The 20,506-nt window shown below is 53.4% G+C and overlaps 1 protein-coding gene across 2 annotated transcripts; it reads left to right on the top strand.

Moving 5' to 3' along the window:
* The first annotated feature begins 9,007 nt into the window (after positions 1 to 9,007).
* ZFTA (zinc finger translocation associated) lies at positions 9,008 to 20,407 on the top strand. Of its 2 annotated transcripts, none has more exons than XM_072638907.1 (5): positions 9,008 to 9,119; positions 13,829 to 14,329; positions 15,149 to 15,502; positions 16,023 to 16,517; positions 16,698 to 20,407. In XM_072638907.1, the coding sequence occupies exons 1-5, from the start codon at positions 9,008 to 9,010 to the stop codon at positions 17,177 to 17,179; spliced, it is 1,944 nt and encodes a 647-aa protein (XP_072495008.1). In that variant the 3' UTR covers positions 17,180 to 20,407. The 2 variants fall into 2 exon arrangements, with proteins under 2 accessions (XP_072495008.1, XP_072495009.1); XM_072638908.1 differs by lacking the exon at positions 9,008 to 9,119 and adding an exon at positions 9,455 to 9,828.
* Positions 20,408 to 20,506: the final 99 nt, after the last annotated feature.

Raw genomic sequence — 20,506 nt, 5'->3', positions numbered from 1 at the left:
CATAAAGCTATTATATGCATTAGCTATTATCATCACTAGCTATAAGCTCTCATTTCTAGCTAGATTTTACTCTAGAGGTTAGGACCTTCCTCTTCCCACTTCCCTTTCAGTGTGTCTCCAAAGCAACTTGGCCTCAGGAGATAATGGGAACACCTGAGTTCACTGTGTGACCCTGGGAAAGTCCCTTCCGACCTCTGGTCCCAGTCTCCTTCTCTGGAGTATGAGGGGCTACACTAGATGCCCACTTGGCTTCCTCCTGGATCTCAATCCTATGTATTTGGGGTCTTCTTCTGTCAAATGGCAGAGGCTTTTTGGTTATCAGCTTCACCTTATTGTCTCCAGCTGTGCCCTGGAGGTACAGCATTGACTAGTGGAGAGACCCCCACTGTAAGAGATAGGGAGCCCCTCTCCCCACCAGGCAGGGCATCTACTGGTTTTCATTCCAGATGCAGGGAATAGTCTCTGACCTTGGGAGTTTTGAAGGTAGAGATAGAGCCTGGGAGCGTGAGAATGCGTAATCAATGACTAGGAGCCGTGTGAGAGGGTCTATGCCCCCAAGGCGTGTGTACGTGCATGTACAAATTTTGGCACATTTGTTCTCACTATAGCTTTGGAACAAACATCTTTTTGTAAAAGCCAAAACATGAGAAACGCAAGCACGATAATCATTTCACTGCTTATCACCCATGGTTGTTGTGAGGAAAGTGCTTCATAAAACTTAAATACATCAGAGCTACTTCCAGATACAGACTCTCTCTCCACTCCCTCTCTCCCTTCCTCCCCATACTGTGAGCCTTCTCTTGGGTAGCTAGGTGTCCAAAGTGGATAAAGCTCAGGGCCTGGAGTCAGGAAGACCTGAGTTTAAATCCAGACTAAGACACTTACTAGCTGGGAGACCCTGGGCAAGTCACTTAATCCTGATTGCCTCAGTTTCCTCATCTGTAAAATGAGCTGGAAAAAGAAATGGCAAACCACTCCAGTATGTCTGCCAAGAAAACCCCAAATGGGGTCATGGAAAGTTAGACATGCTTGAAAATGACCCAGCAGTGATATTAACCAAAGTCATCTGAATAGCAATAGTTTCTGACTTGGTAGCCCAGGCAGCATTCCTCATCCAGAGTTGGAGGATCACAGATTTAGAACTGGAAGGCAGCTTTGAGGCCCAGCCCCCACCTCCAATTTTACAAATAAGGAAATCCAGTCAGTGTAGGGTTAAGGGACTTTTCCAGAATCACATGGGGAGTAATCATCTGAAGTGGGATTCGAACCCAGATCTTCTCAACGACACCCAGTCTACTGCTTTAGTCCCTTTACCCTACCTCTCCAAGGAAATGAGGAAGGTGCCTTTCCCAGACTCTTCTAGGTTAAGATCAGTCGGTAAAATCATCCAGTTTGACTTGGTTTTAGAGATCTTTAATCGTAAATCATAATCATAAACTAATTTAATTAATTTAACCATAAATTAGTGATCATTAATGCGATCATGGGCACATTATTCTTGCTTACTTCATTCTGCATCTGTTCAGGTAAGTCTTCTCATGTCTCTTCCATTCTTCAGCACAACAGTATTTCATTATAGTTGTCACCTGCCTAGGTTTTATCAGCCATGCCAACCCCCCAAATTTATCTCCAGTTTCTTGCTACCACAAAAGTGCTGTTACAAATCTTTTGGTACATTTTGGGCCTTCCTCTTTGTCTTTGACTTCTGTGGAGCATGGATGAACACAACAGTGAGATGTCTTAGGGTCCAAGAATATGGACAATACCATTCCCATGCAGAGTGAGAGGTCCACAAGTGCTGTACATTGGCATACGTATTTGCAGACTTTTTTGCAGATGCATTGATCAATTATGAAGATGTTTTTCCTCCTTTTTTCCATCTTTAAAAAATACTATTTGTTATGTGGATCTCTGAGGGGGGATAGCGAGGGAAATGGTGATAATTTCAAATATGGTGATAAAAATACAAAAGATATCAATAAAACTATTTTTAAAACATTTAAATAAAATGAAAATAATCACTTTTGACACACACACAAACCCTTCCCCTCCTACCCCACCCCCAAAGAATATGGACACAGCAAGCATTTTCCCATGATTTCTATTTGCCTTTAAGACAGAGCAGCTCAAGTCTCTCTGTTTAGCCCTGACTTCCTGGTCAATCTCAAAGCTGCTAGCTGGCCTCTCACTGGACTACCTTATGGTTTATAGCCTCTGGTCCAGAGAAGAACATGCTTCTGATTGGCAGAGGGACCTGGACTCCTTGGGATTCCAGGCTGGGACTTGAGATGAGGGACACTGGATTAAATCAACTCCTGGTCACACATACAGATAAAAAACTACATTTAGTGGGTATGGCAGAGGGAGGTGTATTTTTTAGGGGAGAGAAATAGAAAATCTTTCACTTATTTGTTCTTCAAAATGAATACTTTATTCAGTAAATACAAAAAAATTTCTAAAAAGTGAATTCTTTGTTTAAATATGGACAATTAAAGAGAGAGAAAGGAGAAAGGGCAGAGAGATGAGAGAAGGAAACACAAAGGGAAAGAGACTAAAGCGGAGAGGGATAGAGGGAGGGATGGAGAGGCTCAGAGACAAAGAGCGAGGAGGGGAGAGGGAGGGAGGGATGGAGAGGCACTACAGTCAGGGATAGGAAAAAGGAGACAGAGAGGGAGGGAGAGAGAGAGAGAGAGAGAGAGAGAGAGAGAGAGAGAGAGAGAGAGAGAGAGAGAGAGAGAGAGAGGAAAGAAGGAGAAGAAGACGGAGGAAGGGAGGCAGAAAGGGAGAAGAAGAAAAGAGGAAACCTAAAGGTATAGGGATGAATGTTTTCCGAAAGAGTTTAGGTCCCTTTCTCTTGTCACTCTAATTGCAGAAATTGGAAGCAGACCAGGTCTGTTTTCAGTACCTAGGAGAAATTCACAGAGGCCTCCCATCAGTTTAGGACAGTTCTTTCTGCACTGGGAAACAGCCTGTCTGTTTCATTTTCAAATGTCAATGCTTATTTTTGAAATAAAAGTTTATTTTTCCTTGAAGTCTGAATGCTTGACTCCTGCATGAAGGAACCAGTGAGGGGTCTCAGAAATGCCTTTGGATCTTTACAATAAATGAATGAATTTTTCCTTTCTTTTTTAAAAAAAGTTGTACATTAATTCCTTTTTTTTTTTTTTAAATAACACTTATTCTGTGTTTTGTATTGGGCCTCTCCAAACCCCAGTGAGCCTTCACTTACAACAAATAAAATTGGTGAAACAAAAACAACCCTTGTCATCACCTTATACAGGAAATGCAGTATTCTATACCCCTGGTCTCCTCACCTCTCAAGAAGAAAAAGGTGGGAAGTGCATGTCTCATCTCTTCTCTGGGGCCAAGATTAATAGTTACACTCAGAATCAGGCAATTCAGCCACATATGTCTGGCATTTCTGAAAGTTTCTTTGACATTTATAAGCAGTAGGACCATCTTATCTTTGTTCTTTTAGTAGGGAAGCTTCATTCTGCAAGTGTCTGAATGTTTCATTAGAACTTTTAGCCTTATTTTGATACCTTTTTCAAATAAAATCCAGATTGGGAGTTGAGTTCCGTGGAAATGTGTGAGCCATCTACATCCAACACCAACCTGAGAAGCCCTGTTCTCAGACCTTTCACCTACTACCATGAACACTTCAGAGGTTCTGCTCTGAATAGTAGGGCCACACCAGACCAGAAGCATTATCAGAAAGCATTTTCTGGGTAGCAGTTATAGAAGGGGGCATTAATGTATGATCCAGAAAGAGCTAGTCCCATGAATGGCCAGAGAGGCTTAGACCTGGGTGAAGGCTTGGGTGCAGGAAGTGAAAGGAATGGATTACTATAAAAGATACATAGTAGAGGAGAGATTGGTAGGACTGGACAATGGCTTGGACTTTGGGGACCTAAGAGAAGGTAGAGTTGTTCAGAATGACCCAAGGGGCCTGGGGTCAGTGAGTGAATAAGAGTGAAATATTTTCCATAATGATCAGGAAAGAATGGGCACCCTTGGTCCATGAAAGATGGAACCAAAAAGCTAGATATAGATGAGTCATATCATCATAAGGTATCTGGCCAAACAGAGTTCTGAGGTTTGACACCAGCACTGAACACCCCAAAGTGTAGCTGTCCATGTTCCAATGAAACTTAAAGCTAGTTGGTTTGATGTTGATGGCCATTGACCCATAGCAATTCCTCATGACATGCTCTGTCAGGATTCCCAACAGTCAAGTTGTGGTTCATGACTGGTAATGGGACACAGGTTCCAGAGATGGAGGGGGTCTTAAGAGAGGTCAGGGGTTCTTAACCTGGGGTCTGTGGACCTTAAAGAATGTCAGTATTGTATTTCACCATAATTGGTTTCCTCTCTGATCCTATGAGTTTTGTTTTATGCGTTCTGAGCAGGGTCCATTGACTTCACCAGCCTGTAACACAAAGTAGGTTAAGAACCTCAGGCCTAGTCTAACTTCTTAATTTTATACATGAAGTGACTGAAGGCCAGAGAGAAGAAATAATTTGCCTAAGGCCAAAGTGAGGAACCTTTGACCTTGAGCTTGGCCCTTTGACTGAATCCAGAACAAATTTTTTCTGTGAAGTTTGGATTCAAAGAACTGCACTTGAGGACCTAGAGGGCCATATGTGGCCTCAAGGCTGAAGGTTCCCCACCTTTGGCTAAGGTCTTTGTTGTTCAGTCATTTTCAGTCACATCCAACTCTTTGTGACCCCACCTCGGGTTTTCTTGACGAAGACACTGGAGTGGTTTGCCATTTCCTTCTCCAGCTCATTTTATAGATGAGGAAATTGAGGTAAAGAGAGTGAAATGACTTGACCAGGATCACACAGCTAGTAAGTGTCTGAGGACAGATTTGAACTCAGAAGATTAGTCTTCCTGACCCCAGTCCCAGCTCTCTATACCCACTGTACCACCTAGCTGCCTAAGTTCTTACCCTGGCAGTAAGTAGCAGAGCTAGTTCTCCTGATTCCAAATCCAAGGATCTGCTCAGTGACTTTACCATCAGCATGATGTTACCTCCCTTCATCTCCTCCCCAGTACCTAAAGATCTCAAGGGCACAGATAGCCAATAATACTCACAAAAGACTGAGGGCACTGTGTATGTGATAGTGGTAGTGGTGGTGTGGAGATAATGGTTATCTTTTTTTCTTTTTCAAAAGTTGTATTGGTGCCTTCCATTCTTACCCTGCTGATATTATTCTAATATACCTCCTCACCCTCTCCCCCACTGAAGCTTCTCTTATAACCAAGAAAAATAAGCAAGCCAAGTCCCCTAATGTACCAATCATATCTGAGGATATAAGTAGTATTCTGAACCCATAGACCACCACTGACCTACTGGGAACAGGAAGATCTGTTTCATCCTCTGCTCTCCAGAAGTCATTAGAATGAATTTTGGCTCAGGTGTGATTTTCATTTTCATTGTTGCAGTTACTGGGCTGCTATTTTCTCAGTTCTGCTCATGTCACATCACAACAGTTCATATGAGTCTTCCCATTTCCCCTTAACTACCCTCAGCCTCAGCTGTTCCTTCATATTTGTTCTTCCCTCATAGGGTAGTACCATTCCATCATGCTCACATACCATACTTTGTTCAGCCACACCCTCTCCCAATCACTAGGTATCTCCTTTATTCTGTGTTATCCCAAATAAGTAAATAAATAAAAGGCGCTGCTCTCAAGAATGGCAAATGCAGATGAGATCTTTCTGTCTTGGATTTCTTTGAATTATTTGCCCAGCAGTGGGATCTCTGGATCACAGGATATGGGCAAGCTTTTCATACAATGGGCAGTTAGTGATTTTTTTGCATAATTCCTAATTATTTTCCAGAATGATTGAACCAATTTCTAGCTGCACTTATTCCCAGTGATGGCTTTTTGTTGGTGGTGATGTTGTTTTTCTCCTAGAAGCCTGTTTGGCGCACTGGGTCAGGTTTCATACTGAGGAGTTCAGATCTGGGTTCTTGTTCCTGAAACATCACAAAAGACCTCTGCACTCAGCTATATAGCAGCCAGACAGGCCTTGAGGTCGTGTAACTCTGTCCTTTTAATATGGGGAAACTGAGGATGACAGCAGTTAAGGGATTTGCCCAGTGTCACCCAGCTAGTGTCTGACTTTCAGGTCACTGGCTGGGATCAGAGGAATGTGACCATTACTTCATGGGCAACAGGAAGCCAATTAAAGGTTTGAACACAAGACCACACTTCCCTGACAGACACTCCATCCTCAAATATATCTGAGAATGGATACAATGTATCCCCTAGTAACCTGGCTCTCCATAAAGTAGTCTGTGTGTATCTTCTAATACCAAAGCAGTCAGGCCTGCCTTCCCATTAAGGAATCAGCTCTCTCATTTTTTTTTCTTTCTCTCACAACCCCAGTCATTCTTTCTCTCTCCCACAATGGTCATGAGGTATGGGATCAGGACTACACATCTCCCTTATTCTAGTGAATTTACATTCATGAAGCACTTACTGTGTTCAAGGCACTGGAAATATATAGGCAAAAAAACCCCCACTGCTCACAAGGGGATCACATTCCTTTGGATCGATAAGCCAAACAGAAGATAATTTGAGGAAGGAGAAAGGAGGAGCAAATGAAAGAAGCAGGGGGCTTCCTGGAGGAGGCATCACATGAGGCAAGTCTTAAAGGAAGCTGAGGATTCTGAGGCAGAGGTGAGGTGGAAGGCATCTCTGGCACGGAGCCATGCATTGCAGAGGCATGGAGGATAGACTGGGATGGGATGAACAACTGGAATATAGAGTCAAGAGAGGGAGCAAAATAAGTCTGGAAATGTAAGTAAAAGCCAGATTGTGAGCAGCCATATATGCCAGGTTGAGGCATTTCCATTTTCTTCTGGAAGGAACATGGAGCCATTGAAGGCTTTGGAGAAGGTGATGCTGTATTATGGAATGAGTTTTACTGGTGGAAGGTAACACAGGAGTCATCCATTCCAAATCCCTCATTTTATAGGAGAAAACATGTTACATCTGTATCTTAGGAGGCCAATATTGGCAGTTGTAGGAAGGATGAATGGGACAGAAGAGAGAGAGGCTGGAATGAAGGAAATTATCTCAGATATTCCAAAAGTCCAGTCTAAGAGGTGAGAGAGACTTGAGGTAAGGTGGTGGCTGTAAGCATGGAGAGAAGGGGATGCATTCAAAGGGGCATCGTGGAGGACAGACTGGATAGTCGACATCAGGGAGGGGCAGGGAAGAGTGGGATATATGCCCTAGGTTCCACCTGGGTGACTGGGAGGATAGAAGGGCTTGTAGCAGAAATGGGAAATTTTGGAGGAAGGGCAAGTCTCCCAGGGTGAGTGGACAATAAGCTCTATTTCAGATGTAGTTGGGGATGCTCGTTGGGATATCTTGGTGGAGCTGTCCAGCAGGCAGCTGGAGAGGCAGGAGAGACACAAGGGCCGAGTACGTAGGTGTGGGAGCCATCTGTAGAAAAGGAGCCAAGGAGATCGGAGGGGAGAGTGTAAAAGAAGATGAGACGGGTGCTCGGGTTTGGGGCTGGATACCCAAGCTAAGGAGGAGGAGATGGCTGATGATCGAGCAAAGGTGAATGAGAAGGGGCAGACAGGTAAGGGACCCCGGAGAGATTAAGGTACAGGAGGGGAAGGTCGAGTGTCAAAGGCTGCAGAAAGGTCAAGGAGAACGAGGAACAGGCCCTGCGATCTAGCAGACATGCAGGGTGCACCTTGGAGAGCGCCCTTTGGAGCGGCCGGGGTCCGAAGGTATTTCTCGATATGAGTTGGTAGGAAGGCGCGCCCAGAGCCCAGGGTAGGTTTATTTGCTAGGCAGCCTCTTGGCTGTGGAAGAGAGGAGGGCTCGCGAGGATTTGGGGTGACTGGAGTGGGTGGCAGGGTCTAGGGAAGGCTTTGGAAGGCAGGGGAGCCCTAGGCGCGCTTGTGGTCTAGGGGAAGGAGTTAGAGGATGGGAGAGAAACACGAAGCCCCGTTGGGCAGGGGCCCGCCTCGGCAGCGCTGAGCGCGGGGACATGAAGGCCTCCCTGGCCTTGGCCGCCGGAGGGTAGCTGGGGGAAGAGAGGAGGCCAGCCCCGCCGGTCTCCTTTCCGAATCGGGTCTTCCCTCCCCTCCTTGGGATCTCCAAGCGCCCCAAAGTCGGGGGGCCCGAGGAGAAGGAAGGGAAGCCCTCCCTGGGATCGGGCTGAGTCATGCCCTCTTCTCTCCCGGACAGGGTCCGCCTAGGGGACCGCTCGCCCTCCCCGGTCCGGTCCGGGGCTACGGGGGAGGCGGGGGTGAGGAGGCTGGGCCTTTCTCTGCTCAGTCCCTGCCCAGGCCCTCGGGAGGCGGAGTCCACCCGCCCGCCCTTCCCTCCGGAGCCTCTCCCCTTGGGGAGGGGGCGCGGTTCGGCCCCCGTGGCCCTCCGCCCCCCGCGGGCTCCACCCTCTCCTCGGGGCGGCTGCCACCCACCCGTCCGTCAGTCCATCCACCCGTCCGTCGGTCCCGTGCCCCGCCCCCGCCCCCTCGAGCCCGGCCTCCAGCCCCCCCATTCCCCCGAGCGCTCCCCGTCTCGCCGCGGGGATGCCCCGAGGGGGCGGGGGCCCCTCCGCCCGGCCTCCCCCTCCGGCTCCGCGACCCCTCGGCACGTGGGAGGTGAGCCAAGGGGGCGGGGAGTGAGGCCCCCGGCCCGGCGACGGGAGCCCGGCAGCGAGGGCGCGGGGGGCCGGAGGCCAGCACCGCCAAGGACCCGCGGCCGGGCCGAGCCCCCCACCAGCCTGCAGGAGGAAATAGCGCGCGGCCCCTTTAAATTTACCCAGGAGCCCTCCAAGGAGCCCCAGGGGCCCCAGGCAGGAATCCCCACCCCGGCTCCAGCCCGCGCCGGCCGCCGAGCAGCGAGCGAGCCCCCCGGCCGCCGCCGCCTCCGCCGCCGCCGCCGCCCGAGCGGAGGAGGTGTCCCCGGCGCCGGGCCCGGCGAGCAGCCCGCGCCCGGAGGGCCGCCCGCGGCGCGCACCGCAGCCCATGGAGCCCGGCGGGGACCCGCGGAGCCGGAGCGGCGGCGGCGGCGGGCCCGGAGCCCCCCGTGGTCGGCGCCCCCCGCGGACCCCGGGCCCCGAGGACCAGGAGGCCGGAGGTGAGCGGACAGCCCGGCGGGGAGTGGGGTGGGGGCGGGGCGGGGGGGCCGCGGCCCCCGGGCCCTCGCGGCCGCCGAACAAAGCGGGGGAGGGGGCTGGTGGGGCGCCCCCTGGCGGGCTCGGACAACAGCTGCAGCCGGGGCGGGGGGGGCGGGGAGCGGGGAGCGGGCCCCGGCCCAGGGCCCCCCACGCGGGACGGGCCTCCTCACCCCGCGAACCTCCGGCGAGCGCACTCCGCCCCGCCCCCCCCCCCCCGGCCTCCCTGGACGCCCCCAGACCCGATCTCCGTCCTCCTCCTCCCGCTCGGGGCTGGGAGCCGCGCTCAGCTGTTCTTAAAGGGGCAGGCCCTCCTTTCTGCTGGAGAGGGACCCTTCCTTAAAGGGACAGGTCTCCCGAGAGCCTCGGCCTGCAGAGGGGGAAGGGGCCCTTTAAAGCTCCTAATCTAACCCCTTCATTTGGCGGAGGGGAAGACACTTGCTCAGGACCCCCCAGGATTAGGGTTTGGGGGGCGGGTAAATGCCCTTTGGAGGGCCTCTCTGACAGCCTCCCCCTCCATTTTTGCAAAGAAGAGGCCCAGACAGGGGAGGAATTTAGAGACTAGTTCAATCTCCCCTCTTTACAGATGAGGAAACTGAGGCCCAAAGGGAAGGGAATAAGCATGTAATACATGCCTGGCACTGTGCTAAGCAGTATGTTATCTGCCATGAGGTAGGTGCTAATATGATCCCCGTTTTACAGTTGAGGAAATTGAGGCAGGAAATAGAGGTCACCTAGCTAGAGAGCGTCTGAGGCTGGATTTGAACTCAGGGCTTCCTGACTCTAGGTACTGGCACTCCTTCCACAGAGCTCCTTTAGGCAGAGTCCCACCTGTAGCAGCTAAATCCCCTGAATCCAAATCTAATGGTCTTCCTGCCCAGCAGCCTAGCCTTTTGCAAGCACAGCTGCTCCCTGGGCCAGGGAAGGGTTCTGCTTCCGTGGGATGACGTTTCCCTCTCATGACAGTGCAAACGCAGCCTTCTTGACTGTAGGCAAATCCCCTCCTTCTCTGAGCCTTAGTTTCCTTCTTTGTAAAATGAGGTGGATCGATCAGAATGGTTTCCAAGGTCCATAACACTTCTGTATGTGCTTCTCCCTGCTAGCTTATCCATGGTACCAAGGGGTGGAATCCCAACTCTACCAGTTAATTTAGACCCAACCTTTCCTCTCAATGAGACTGTTTTCCAGTCTGTGAAATGGGTGAGCTGAAGTAGCTAGTTAATGTCCCATCCACCTCTCCAATTCCGAGACGCTATGAATTCCTAGCTTAGGGGTGGAGGATGACCTTGGGAGTCCCAGACTCTGATTTCAGATCTACCGTCTGGCCAAGCTCCAGACCCCTTTCTCAGTCTCAGTTTTCTCACCCGTAAAATGAGGGGGTTGGGCTGGATGGCTACTTCAAGCCATGGCTGTTTCCCTTCCTTTCTTCCAGGGACAGCCCCGAGGACTCTTAAGGATCAGAACCCCCCCCCCCCCCTTTTGACTGCTAGGTCTGACTCATCCCAGGCACAGAGACAATTCCAGAAAAATTTGCTCTCTTAAATAAAGTCTGAATAACATGCAGGCAGAAAAGAGTGGGGAGTTCAGCCCTCTCCCTCCATAGACCGAGAGCCCCCAAACCATGTGGATATTACGGGATCTAATGACTTTTGGGGGCCCCAGAGGCTTAGGCTGCTCTAGGACCCTACCTATTAAAGGAACAACTCATCCCCACCCTTGTTATTTAAAGAGACAAAGCCCTTCCCCTCTTAAAGAAACAGTACATCCTCCTTTGTTTAAAGTAAGATCCTAGTCGTTAGGGGTAGGAAGGGACCTTGGAGGTCATGTATTCCAGTCCCCTCATTTTACAGAAAAGGAAACAGGCCCTGAGAGAAGAAGAGACTTGCCCGGGTCCAGAAGCTCTAGAGAGCTAGGATTTGAACCTAGGCCCTCCAACTCCCAATCCAGCCCTACCACTGATTTATTTGCATTTGGGTCCCTGGAGACATGGGTTTGAATCCCAGCTTCCCAGATTGTCAGATCCTAGCTAAGTCATTCCCCTCCCTGTCTCCTCACCTCTGTGGACCGAGGGGGTTGAACTGCATGACCTAGGAGCTGGCTTCCCAGACCAGTTCTACAAAAGCCCCAGGACCAGTGTCCTAGAGCTAAGGGTGGCAGGAAAGGGGTGAAGCCTCCGGGGTGTCTGGGAGGGACCACTGAGGGGCAGAGGCAGCCCCCTCATCAGAGTAGTGCCGGACAGGCACCTTTTTGCCCGAGAATGCTGGCTCCTTTAAGAAGTGGTAACTTGCCCGGCTGACTTAAAGGGCCAGCTCCCTCCCGGTAATGCCTGGTGGCCTATTCCCTTTTGTTCTTTCCTGGGAACACGTATAGACTTGGGTAGTCAGGAGGGATTCCTATTGAGAGATTGCGCCGGAGGGTTCTCAGAGCTCTCCACGGCCACCTGGAGGAGGCAGTGGGCTCCTGTTATCCCTCGTTTAAAGAGGAGGAAAAATGAGGCCAGTGACTGACAGACCTGGTCAGCTCCAGCAGCAGAACCTAGGCGTGCTGCTCCCAGGTCCTAGTCACCTAGTCTGCCCTCTTCATTTCCAGATGAAGCCCAGAGACGCCTAGTGACTTCAGTCCATCAACTGGCATTTTTAAAGCTCCTAGCGTGTGCGGGGGGTGGGGGTGGGGGTAGGGGAGCCCTGTGCTGGCAGTAGGGCTTCCAAGAGAAAAGGGAGGCAATTCCTGGCCTCGGGGTGGGGAGGGGAGGACACACAGAAGGACACAAACTAGATCTGGGAGCTAGTACGGGCCACCCAGAGCTGCCTGTATTTTGGCTTAAGGCAAAAATCTGAATTCCCTTCCCACAAGGCACAACCCACCGGGCTGCTGGCAGCAACTTTCTTATACCCCCCTGCCTGAGATTCAAATAGATTATTTTCCCTAATAATGGGAGGGAAGGAGCCTCTCTTCTCTGTTCTCCTTAGTTTGGCTCTCTGCTGACGTTTCTTGGGCTAGGTAAAATGCTCCCTCACCAGCTGACTTCCTCCTCCCACTCCTCCAGGGACCCTCCGCTAGGATATTCCTGAGTGCCCCACCCAGGCCTGGAAGCTGGGCCTGGGACCAGTGGTGAATTGGCTGGAGTTTCCCCAGCTCATTTGCATTGGGTAGTGGTTGATGGGGAGGGGCATTTTTATAGTTCAACCTTGGCCCCTGTTTTTTCTTTCCTCGTGTTCTTGTTCTGTCTTCCCCGATCCTGGGGATCCCTGGGCCCCCACTTTAGAGCTGAGAGCAGGAAATAGTTGGAAATAGTTGGAAGGGGAGGGGAGGAGATCCAGAGGGTGGGCCAGGGTTTTGGGAACAGTTTGAGTTGGTCTGGGGTGAGGCCACTCCAAAGGTGCCTTTCTCTTACCAGGCCGATGGCTTAACTCAAGACAGAGACAGACTTGAACACCTGACCTTCTAGGGCTGGCCCTGAAGGGCTGGGGGCATTTCTCTGCTGCCTGAGCCTGGTCTTCCTGTTCTCTGTCCCTCCCCTGTCCCCATGAGCACTGGCTGGGGTGGGGAGAGGGGGGACAGTGCTCAGAGAAGTTCTTGCACCTTCCCAGGGGCTTGGTGGTGCATTGGAAGGAAAGTCCTGAACCCAGAGGAGAGGCAGCTGGGGTGTCATGCTGTGGATCAGGGCTTAGAGGCTGGCCTTGGACTTTGCCACCTACCTGATCTTAGGCAGAACGTTTGCCCTATTCCGGCTTCAGTTTCTTCATTTGTAAAATGAAAGAATTGGATTTGGGAACTTTAGGCCCCTTCCAGTCCTGCCATTCTCTGTTCTGAGGGACCTCCCAGGTCTGACATCCCTTGTTCTAGGGCCCTCCCCCTCACATTCCAGGTTCTAAGGTTCCCTCCTAGCTCTAGGCCCTAGGAAAGCCTCTCCACTGAGGGGGAAGGGCCAATCTTTCCCCAGGCAATAAAGCTGGTCTTGTCTGTAGCAGTTACTGGAGACAGGTGTCCCCTTTGTTCAGCCCCGCACCCCCATTCCCATCCCCTGGTGGCCCCTTGTCCTAAAGCTTCTGGTTTATTCTGTGAAGGGCCTTCCCCCTTAAAGGGACAGGTTCCTTCTTCTGAATGCTTCTTTAAGGAAGCATAATTATACCCTCAGTATTAATATCCTTTTGTTTCCACTCCCTCTTAAAGAAGCAGTGCCTTCTTTCTTGTTTTTATTTAAATGGCCAAGCAACCATATCACCCCCTAGTCATCTTCCCTGAGACCTCACTCAAACCCCCTAGGTCTGCAAAGGAGAAGAACTCTGGATTTGGAGTCAGAAGCATTGGGTTCAAATTCTGGTTCTGCCACTGATCAAGGTCACATGTATGTGACCTTGGGCAAGTCACTGTGGTTCATAAAGTTTCAGTCAATAAACATTTATTAAATTACTTAAGTTTCAGGCACTGTGCCAAGCTGAAGGGCTACAAAAAAAGGTAAAGAGGTCACAGTCAGATGGAGGAGACAGGCAAACAGCTTCAGGGTGTGCGGTAGTGTCCGACTGTTTGTGAGCCCGGGGACTGAGGGTCCTGTCCCATGCCGCATTTTAACACTGTCCACGGGGTTTTCTAGGACCAGGCAGTAGGACTCTTGGGTTCTCTTTGAACTGTGGGTGAAACCCTCCTCTGCTGTGCCTCCCTCCCGTCCTAGGGCAAGAGCCGAAGCCAGAGGGTGGTGCCTTGGGGTCCCTCCCTTCCCCCAGGAGCCGGGCTGCCCCCTCTGGCCGGAAGTACTCGGACCACTGCGAAGCTCGGGCCTCCCGCCCTGGCAAGAGCCGAATCCCCGGCAGAGACCATCGTCGATACTACCATGACCACTGGCGGCTGGAATACCTGATGGACTTCAACCCAGCCAGGCACGGGATGGTGTGCATGGTGTGCGGCAGCTCTCTGGCCACCCTGAAGCTCAGCACCATCAAGAGACATATCCGGCAGAAACACCCCTACTCCCTGCACTGGAGCCCCCGCGAGAAGGAAGTCATCAGCAGCAGCTGGGATGCCCACCTGGGGCTGGGGGCCTGTGGGGAGGCCGAGGGATTAGGGGCCCAAGGGGCTGAGGAGGAGGAGGAGGAGGAAGAGGGGGAGGAGGAAGAGGAAGAGGAAGAGGAGGAAGGCCCTGCGGCCCTCCCAGTCTGCCTACCCAAGAGCACAGGTAAAGGTGGGAGGGGAAATGGGGAAGGGAGGAAGGGCCAAAAGAGGGTGAGGAAGAGGCAGCTTGGGGGAGGGAGAGACAGGAGCCCAGGACCAGGGGTACCCTCTTTTTGGCTCTCCCAGCCTCGTCCGATCTGTTTCCCCTTCTGTTCAAGGAGGGGTGTGTCCGTCCCAGCTGACATTTTGGAAGACTTCTTGTCAGGGGGACCTTAGGGACTTGAGGGGAGGACAGTAAGATGTACCCCTCCCATTTTACAAAGCGGGTAGCCATGGCCCAGAGCGGAACGTACTTAAGTCACACAGTACATAGTAGAGCTGGGATCTGAACCCAGACCCCTGGGTCCCGCGCCTGGTTGTGCCCTTTGCCCTGCGGGAGAGGGGCACTGGATCCTGGTGGTGTAGGAAGTTAGTGCATGGGCACTGGGGACGGGGGTGTGTGGAGTGAGGGTGAAGCCAGGGACTGAGGAGAGAGACAAGGAATGGAAGCCGCGCTGACCAAAGGTGGGAAAGGCTGAATGAGAACCACGGGAAGGGGGAGAAGGAGCCGGAGGTTAGTCGTGGGATGGCGAGAGGGAGGCAGTGCGGGCCCCCTGTGACTGGGACACAGGACCTGGGTTAGGATCCCAGCTCCGAGCAAGTCGCTTGCGCTGCCCCGTCCCTTTCTTGATCTGCTGAGGGTGGCGGTTGCACAAGACCCCTAGGGTTCCTTCCAATTCTGAGCCCCGCGCCCTAGGCGTAGGTAGGGGTGGGGTGGGAAGGTGGGGGCGGGGCAGAAGCCAGTCCCCCGCCCTCTCAGTTCCTCCCCCCCACCTTGTTCCAGGCCGATCCACCTCCGGCAGTGGGGGTGGCCGGCGCCGGAGGCGCGGGGGCCCTTCAGCTCCCCGACGGCCAGGGGGAAGCGGAGGGCTGGGGGCTCCTCGGAGCCTGGAGCGGCGGCTGAAGGAGTCCCTGCAAAGCTGGTTTCGGGCCGAGTTCCTCATGGACTACGACCCGCGGGGCAACCGGCTGGTGTGCATGGCCTGCGGTCGGGCCTTGCCCAGCCTTCACTTGGATGACATCCGGGCACACGTATTGGAGGCGCACCCCGGCTCCTTGGGACTCACGGGCCCGCAGCGCAGCGCCCTGCTGCAGGCTTGGGGCACCCCGGCCGCCGGGCCACCCCACCCTCCACCAGGTGCGAGGCGGGAGGGGCACCTTCAGGCCATCCTGGGCTTTTTGGGGGGGGAGGTGAAGAGGGAGGGACCTGGGACCTTTCTCAGGCCCCAGGCATGGGCCATCAGCCCGAGGTTGACGGCTGGGATGCAGGACACTTGGGCAGTGAGGTATAGTGGGGTGTTGGCTAGAGGAACTAGAAGTGAGGGGCAGGACACCAGAGTCCAAGTCGCGGTGCCTAGCCTCAACGGGCCTGGGCCTCTGTCAAATGAGTCCTTGGGTATGCGGGGCACCCGGATCTCCATGCACGAGCCCCTGCTCTCAGCCGTACTGGCCACGGCCCCTAGGCTAACTGTGACCTTGGGCAAGTCAGTTTTCTGGGTCTCAGTGGTTTCATCTTTGCAAGGAGGGTTAGACTCCCTCCACTCCAAGGCTCCTTCCCCACTGTATCAGGTCCTCGATGGGGCAGGGGTTGGGAGGAGACCTCCAAGGGATCCCTTAATGGGCCACAAAGCTGAGCTTCGTCTCCTGCTCCCTCACAGACGATGACCTCGGCCCCCAAGACCTGACCCGAAAAACCCAGGCCCCAGCCGCGGCTCCTTCCTCCCCGGAGCCGGCCCCCTCGGCCCCGAGGGCGGCGGCGGCGGCGGAGGGGAGTGCAGCGGCCGGAGCTTCGACGGGCCTGCCCCGGGGTCGCGACCATCGCCGCTACTACCAGGAGCGCTGGCGGCTGGAGTACCTGATGGAGTACGACGGCGGCCGGCGGGGCCTGGTGTGCATGGTGTGCGGCGGCGCGCTGGCCACGCTCAAGATGAGCACCATCAAGCGGCACATCCGCCAGCGGCACCCGGGCTCCACGGGCCTCAGTGGGCCAGTCAAGGCCCTCATTGCCCAGGAGTGGAGCCGGAAGGCCACGCACCTGCTGACCCTGGGGCTGCCCTTCTCCGAGCCCCCGGGGGCCCGAGGCGAAAGGGAAGAGGGAGAGCAGGAGCAGGGGGCAGAAGAGGAGCCAGAGGAGGAAGAGGAAGGAGAGTGGGGTGAGCTCGAGAGCCGGGGCCCCCGGGAAGGACCAAGAAAGTGGGCTTGGGAGAGCCGAGACCGCAGCAGGGAGACGGGGAGCCAGGGCAGGACGGGGACAGGAGGGATGTGCACGCAGGTGGGGAAGAAGGGGCGTGTCGGGGCCGGCTCCCATCGCTGTCCCTGGCCTCTACCCGCAGCCGACGGTTCGCCCTCCGCAGAAGAGGACAGCAGCGCCAGGAGGCCGGAGGAGGGCGAAGGGGAAGAAGGAGAGGAGGAAGCAGCTGACGCGGCGGAGCTGCGGGCCAGCGGCGCTCGCCCCGCGCCGCCCCCGCCGCCCCCGCCGCCGCTGCCGCCCCCGCGCAGTCGGGAGCAGCGGCGCAACTACCAGCCGCGCTGGCGGGGCGAGTACCTGATGGACTACGACGGCCGGCGGCGCGGCCTGGTGTGCATGGTGTGCGGGGGCGCGCTGGCCACGCTCAAAGTCAGCACCATCAAGCGCCACATTCTGCAGGTGCATCCCTTCTCCATGGACTTCACGGCCGAGGAGCGCAAGACCATCCTGGAGGCCTACGAGGAGGCGGCCCTTCGCTGCTACGGCCAGGAGGGCTTCGGGCAGGTGGCACCGCCCCCGGCGGGCCCCGACGGGGACGTGCAGCCGGGCGCTGTGTGCCGGGCGTAGCCCTCCTGCGCCCCCGGGCACAGCCGGCACCCTCGGGGCTGCCCCCGACCCCATGGGAGGTCCCGGCTTCCCGGGCAGCCCCGCCGGGCCCCCTTTGGCTGCCTCTCCACCCTGCCGGGGGCCCTTGGCTTTCCGATGTTTACCTCCGTGGCCGCCCTGGCTCCCCTTCCTTGTCCCCCAACCATCCTTTTCCTGCCCCGATCTTCCTACGGACCAGGGCCGCGCTTCTCCTGAGCTGTTGAGGTTTTCTTCATCCCAGATGGGTCCTTTCTGTCTGGACCAGAGAAAGATGAAGAGCCGACGCTGGAGAAGCCTGTGTGCCCCACCCCGAAGGGCCGGGAGCTGCGGGGGGGTGGGGGGACCCCAGGGCAGAGCAGCAGGGGCCCCTGCTTCGGAGAGTGGGAAGAGAAGGCCAAGGCGACGCGTGGCAGGGCCCTAGGTTGCTTGGCCTCCCCGTCATCCTCTCTCCTCATTGCTTTGTCTTCCGGCTCTTGCCCCGAGCGGTTTTAGGAATGTGAACTTCTGGGCCCTGGGATTAGGCATGAAGCCCAGTGAGTGTTCCTGGCTCTGCCTTCCCACCGTCCGGTGGGGAAAAAGGTTGGGTTAGGAGTGCAGAGTCCAGGAAGCCCCAGAATGGAGTTCCTGACCTCCTCTTTGCAGATGGGTGTCCGTTGTCCACCGTTCAGTATTAGAGCCTCTGCCTTCCGGCCCTTTCCTTCTGCATAGAGGGTGGGGGTGGGAGTGGGGGCTTGGCCGAGGTCCGCATCATTCTGCTGCATTGCACATGACCTAGAAAGGAACCATCCCAGAAGGTTACAAGCCCCCGGCCTCAGCACTGCGGGTCTACTCCCAGCACCGGGGAGAGCTGATTCTGGGAGCCTGGGGTTTCCTGAAGACAGTAACTAGGCATCTTCCTACCCTGCTCCCCGCAAGCCCCAGGCTCCGCGGATGCCAGCTGGGTTTTGTGTCCCAGGCCCTCCCCGCCCAGTTCCCCGTGGCGTTTTGGGTGGGTTTTCTTAGCTCTAAGCGTGACAGTATTATGATGGCAAACAGGTAGCCTGTGGGAGCGAGGGGGAAGCAGAGGGGGGGCAGAGACCCTGTTAGCACTTTTTTTTTAATACCCCTTTCCCTTTCACGGGGGCCCATCGACCTCATTATTACGAACCCTGCCAACTCGCCCTGCGCCTCCAGGCCTGCCTAGATGGCACTAGCTCGGAGGAGGGGCATTCCTGTCCCTGTTACATTTTCTCCCATCCCTAGGGCTGGGGGCAGGGGCATCACATTTGGGGGCTGAGCAGGTCAGGACTGACTAGGTAGTTGGGGCCTGAACATTTTAGGGAGTGGGGGTTTATGATCGTCCAGGCAGGTCCAAGTTTGGGGCGTTTTGATCCATTCTCCTGTGGAGAAGAGGCGGCCCCGAGATCAGGCCCTTGGCTCTTGTTTTTATTTTATTTGGAAAACTATTTAATGCTTTTATACGAAGGGGGAGGGGGAGGGGGAGGGGGCTGGCCATCACCCTTACGTGCAAACGTCTTTATTTATTATTCGTGTGTCAGAGATAAGCTGTGAGGTGCACTTCCGGGGACTGTTTCTTACATTACCCTTGGGGAAGAAGGCAGTTCTGGACCACTGAGGGAGGGTGGATATGGGAAGAGAAGAGATCTGATGCCAGCAAGGACTGAGACGACTCTGCCACAAGTGCTTCTTTGGCCCCCCAGTTCTAACCTCCACAAAGTGAGGCATTAGGGAACTGTCACTTCAGAGAAAAGTGACTTTGGTTGAAGGGTGAGCTGATAGGTTCTTGCGCCAATACTGTACTGCTAAGTAACTATGAGCAGACTATCTTACTCAGTTCTGTCTCAAAGTGTGGGAGCCCTAGTTGATGGGAACATGTAGGGGGTCCTGCCCACAGTCAAAGGCTTAAGTTCGTGTAACTGGTACTGAGCCTTTCTTCCCAGATCCAGAGTCTACCCTTGATGGGAAACTGCTGGTTAAGGCCACAGAGCTGGATGTCAGGAACTCCGGGGTATCCTGGAAATGATCAGTGGCTGTTGGTGTTTGCCAGGCTCTTTAAAGGGGGGCTGCCTCTGTCTTGCAGATCTTTTTCCAAAAGCAACCCATCAGTGGTTCTCTTGAATGGCACTGTTTTTATGCCAGGGCAAAGAGGAAATGTTGGGGGGGGGAACTTTGTTATGAATGAAGGTGTCTTGCAACTCAAAAAATCCTAATATGGGATGTCCACATTTCAAATTCTGTCCATTCTTCTAGTTAAGAATATTAGCTAGGCCTATTCAATGTATATATACATATATATAATTCAATATAATCTGAGCCTATTCAAAAAGGGAATCACAAATAACTCCAAACTTCAGGTCTTTTTTCTAAAAAATGTCACTTTCCTAAGAAGGAAATGAAACGGCCTGTTGTAGGATGGTGCCATTCCTTTGATATGCATGGAATCCCCAAGTGTATTAGAGCTGGGAAGAGACCCCAATGATGACTAAGGTCCTCCCTCCCCCTTTTTATGATGAAGAAACCTGGAAAATGAGGAACTGGCTCCAGATGGCCCGAGTCAGCCAGAAATGGAATGCAGTCTTCAGTAGAATAAAGCCAGCACTTACACCAATCCCATGGTGCCAAACCAACGAGTTCTGCAGTTTAGGGCAACTGTCAAGATTTTGCTGTCCCCTAAACCCAACACCCATCTCAGTCATACCTGGGTGGAGCAGGCTAAGCCTAAGAAACCTCCTTTTGCACCTGGGGCACCAGGCACACTGGGGTGGAAGCCTTCAACTGGCCAACTGGGCCCCAAGTGCTCCCAAACAGGTGTTGGAAATTCTAAGAAATTTTCATTCTCAGAGTATTATGAGGCCCCCCTGGTTTCTTGCCCAAAGTGGTAAATTTGCATTTTACAGAAGCTGTGGCAGTAGGGGAAGTGGGCAGAGACCTGGTGCTCTGGTGGTTGAGGTGCTGCATGCCAATCCAACACTGCCTCAGTAGTCTGAACAGTTGGTGTGTCTTCACAAAACATTTTTTAAAACGGTATGCTTGCTGTTATGGCTAATATGTAAATGTTACTCTGAATATATATTTATATGCCATGTTACTACTTAGTGACATTATCCAAACATTTGTATGCGTATTTGTGAAAAGTTGTTTGCATCAATTTTTTTTATATCCGCCTAAGTTTTGTAAAAGAGGTATGTTGAATAAATTCTTTAAAAATTAGTCATGATTCTGCTGGATATTTTTGTTGCTGGATGGACAGTCAAAGACAGGTGGAGTAAGGCAGGAAACGAGAAGTTCTAAAATTTCTTCAGTAGACCT

This window comes from Notamacropus eugenii, chromosome 2, assembly GCF_028372415.1.
Source record: "Notamacropus eugenii isolate mMacEug1 chromosome 2, mMacEug1.pri_v2, whole genome shotgun sequence".
NCBI classification, from domain to species: domain Eukaryota; kingdom Metazoa; phylum Chordata; class Mammalia; order Diprotodontia; family Macropodidae; genus Notamacropus; species Notamacropus eugenii.
This window is presented reverse-complemented; position numbering and strand designations above follow the sequence as displayed.

Bases quoted from the DNA above. Each gene is read 5' to 3' on its own strand.
- ZFTA (XM_072638907.1), top strand. From the start codon at position 9,008: ATGGAGCCCGGCGGGGACCCGCGGAGCCGGAGCGGCGGCGGCGGCGGG. The intron at 14,330-15,148 runs GTAAAGGTGGGA...ACCTTGTTCCAG, and splicing joins CTGCCTACCCAAGAGCACAG to GCCGATCCACCTCCGGCAGT. The intron at 16,518-16,697 runs GTGAGCTCGAGA...CTCTACCCGCAG, and splicing joins GGAAGAGGAAGGAGAGTGGG to CCGACGGTTCGCCCTCCGCA.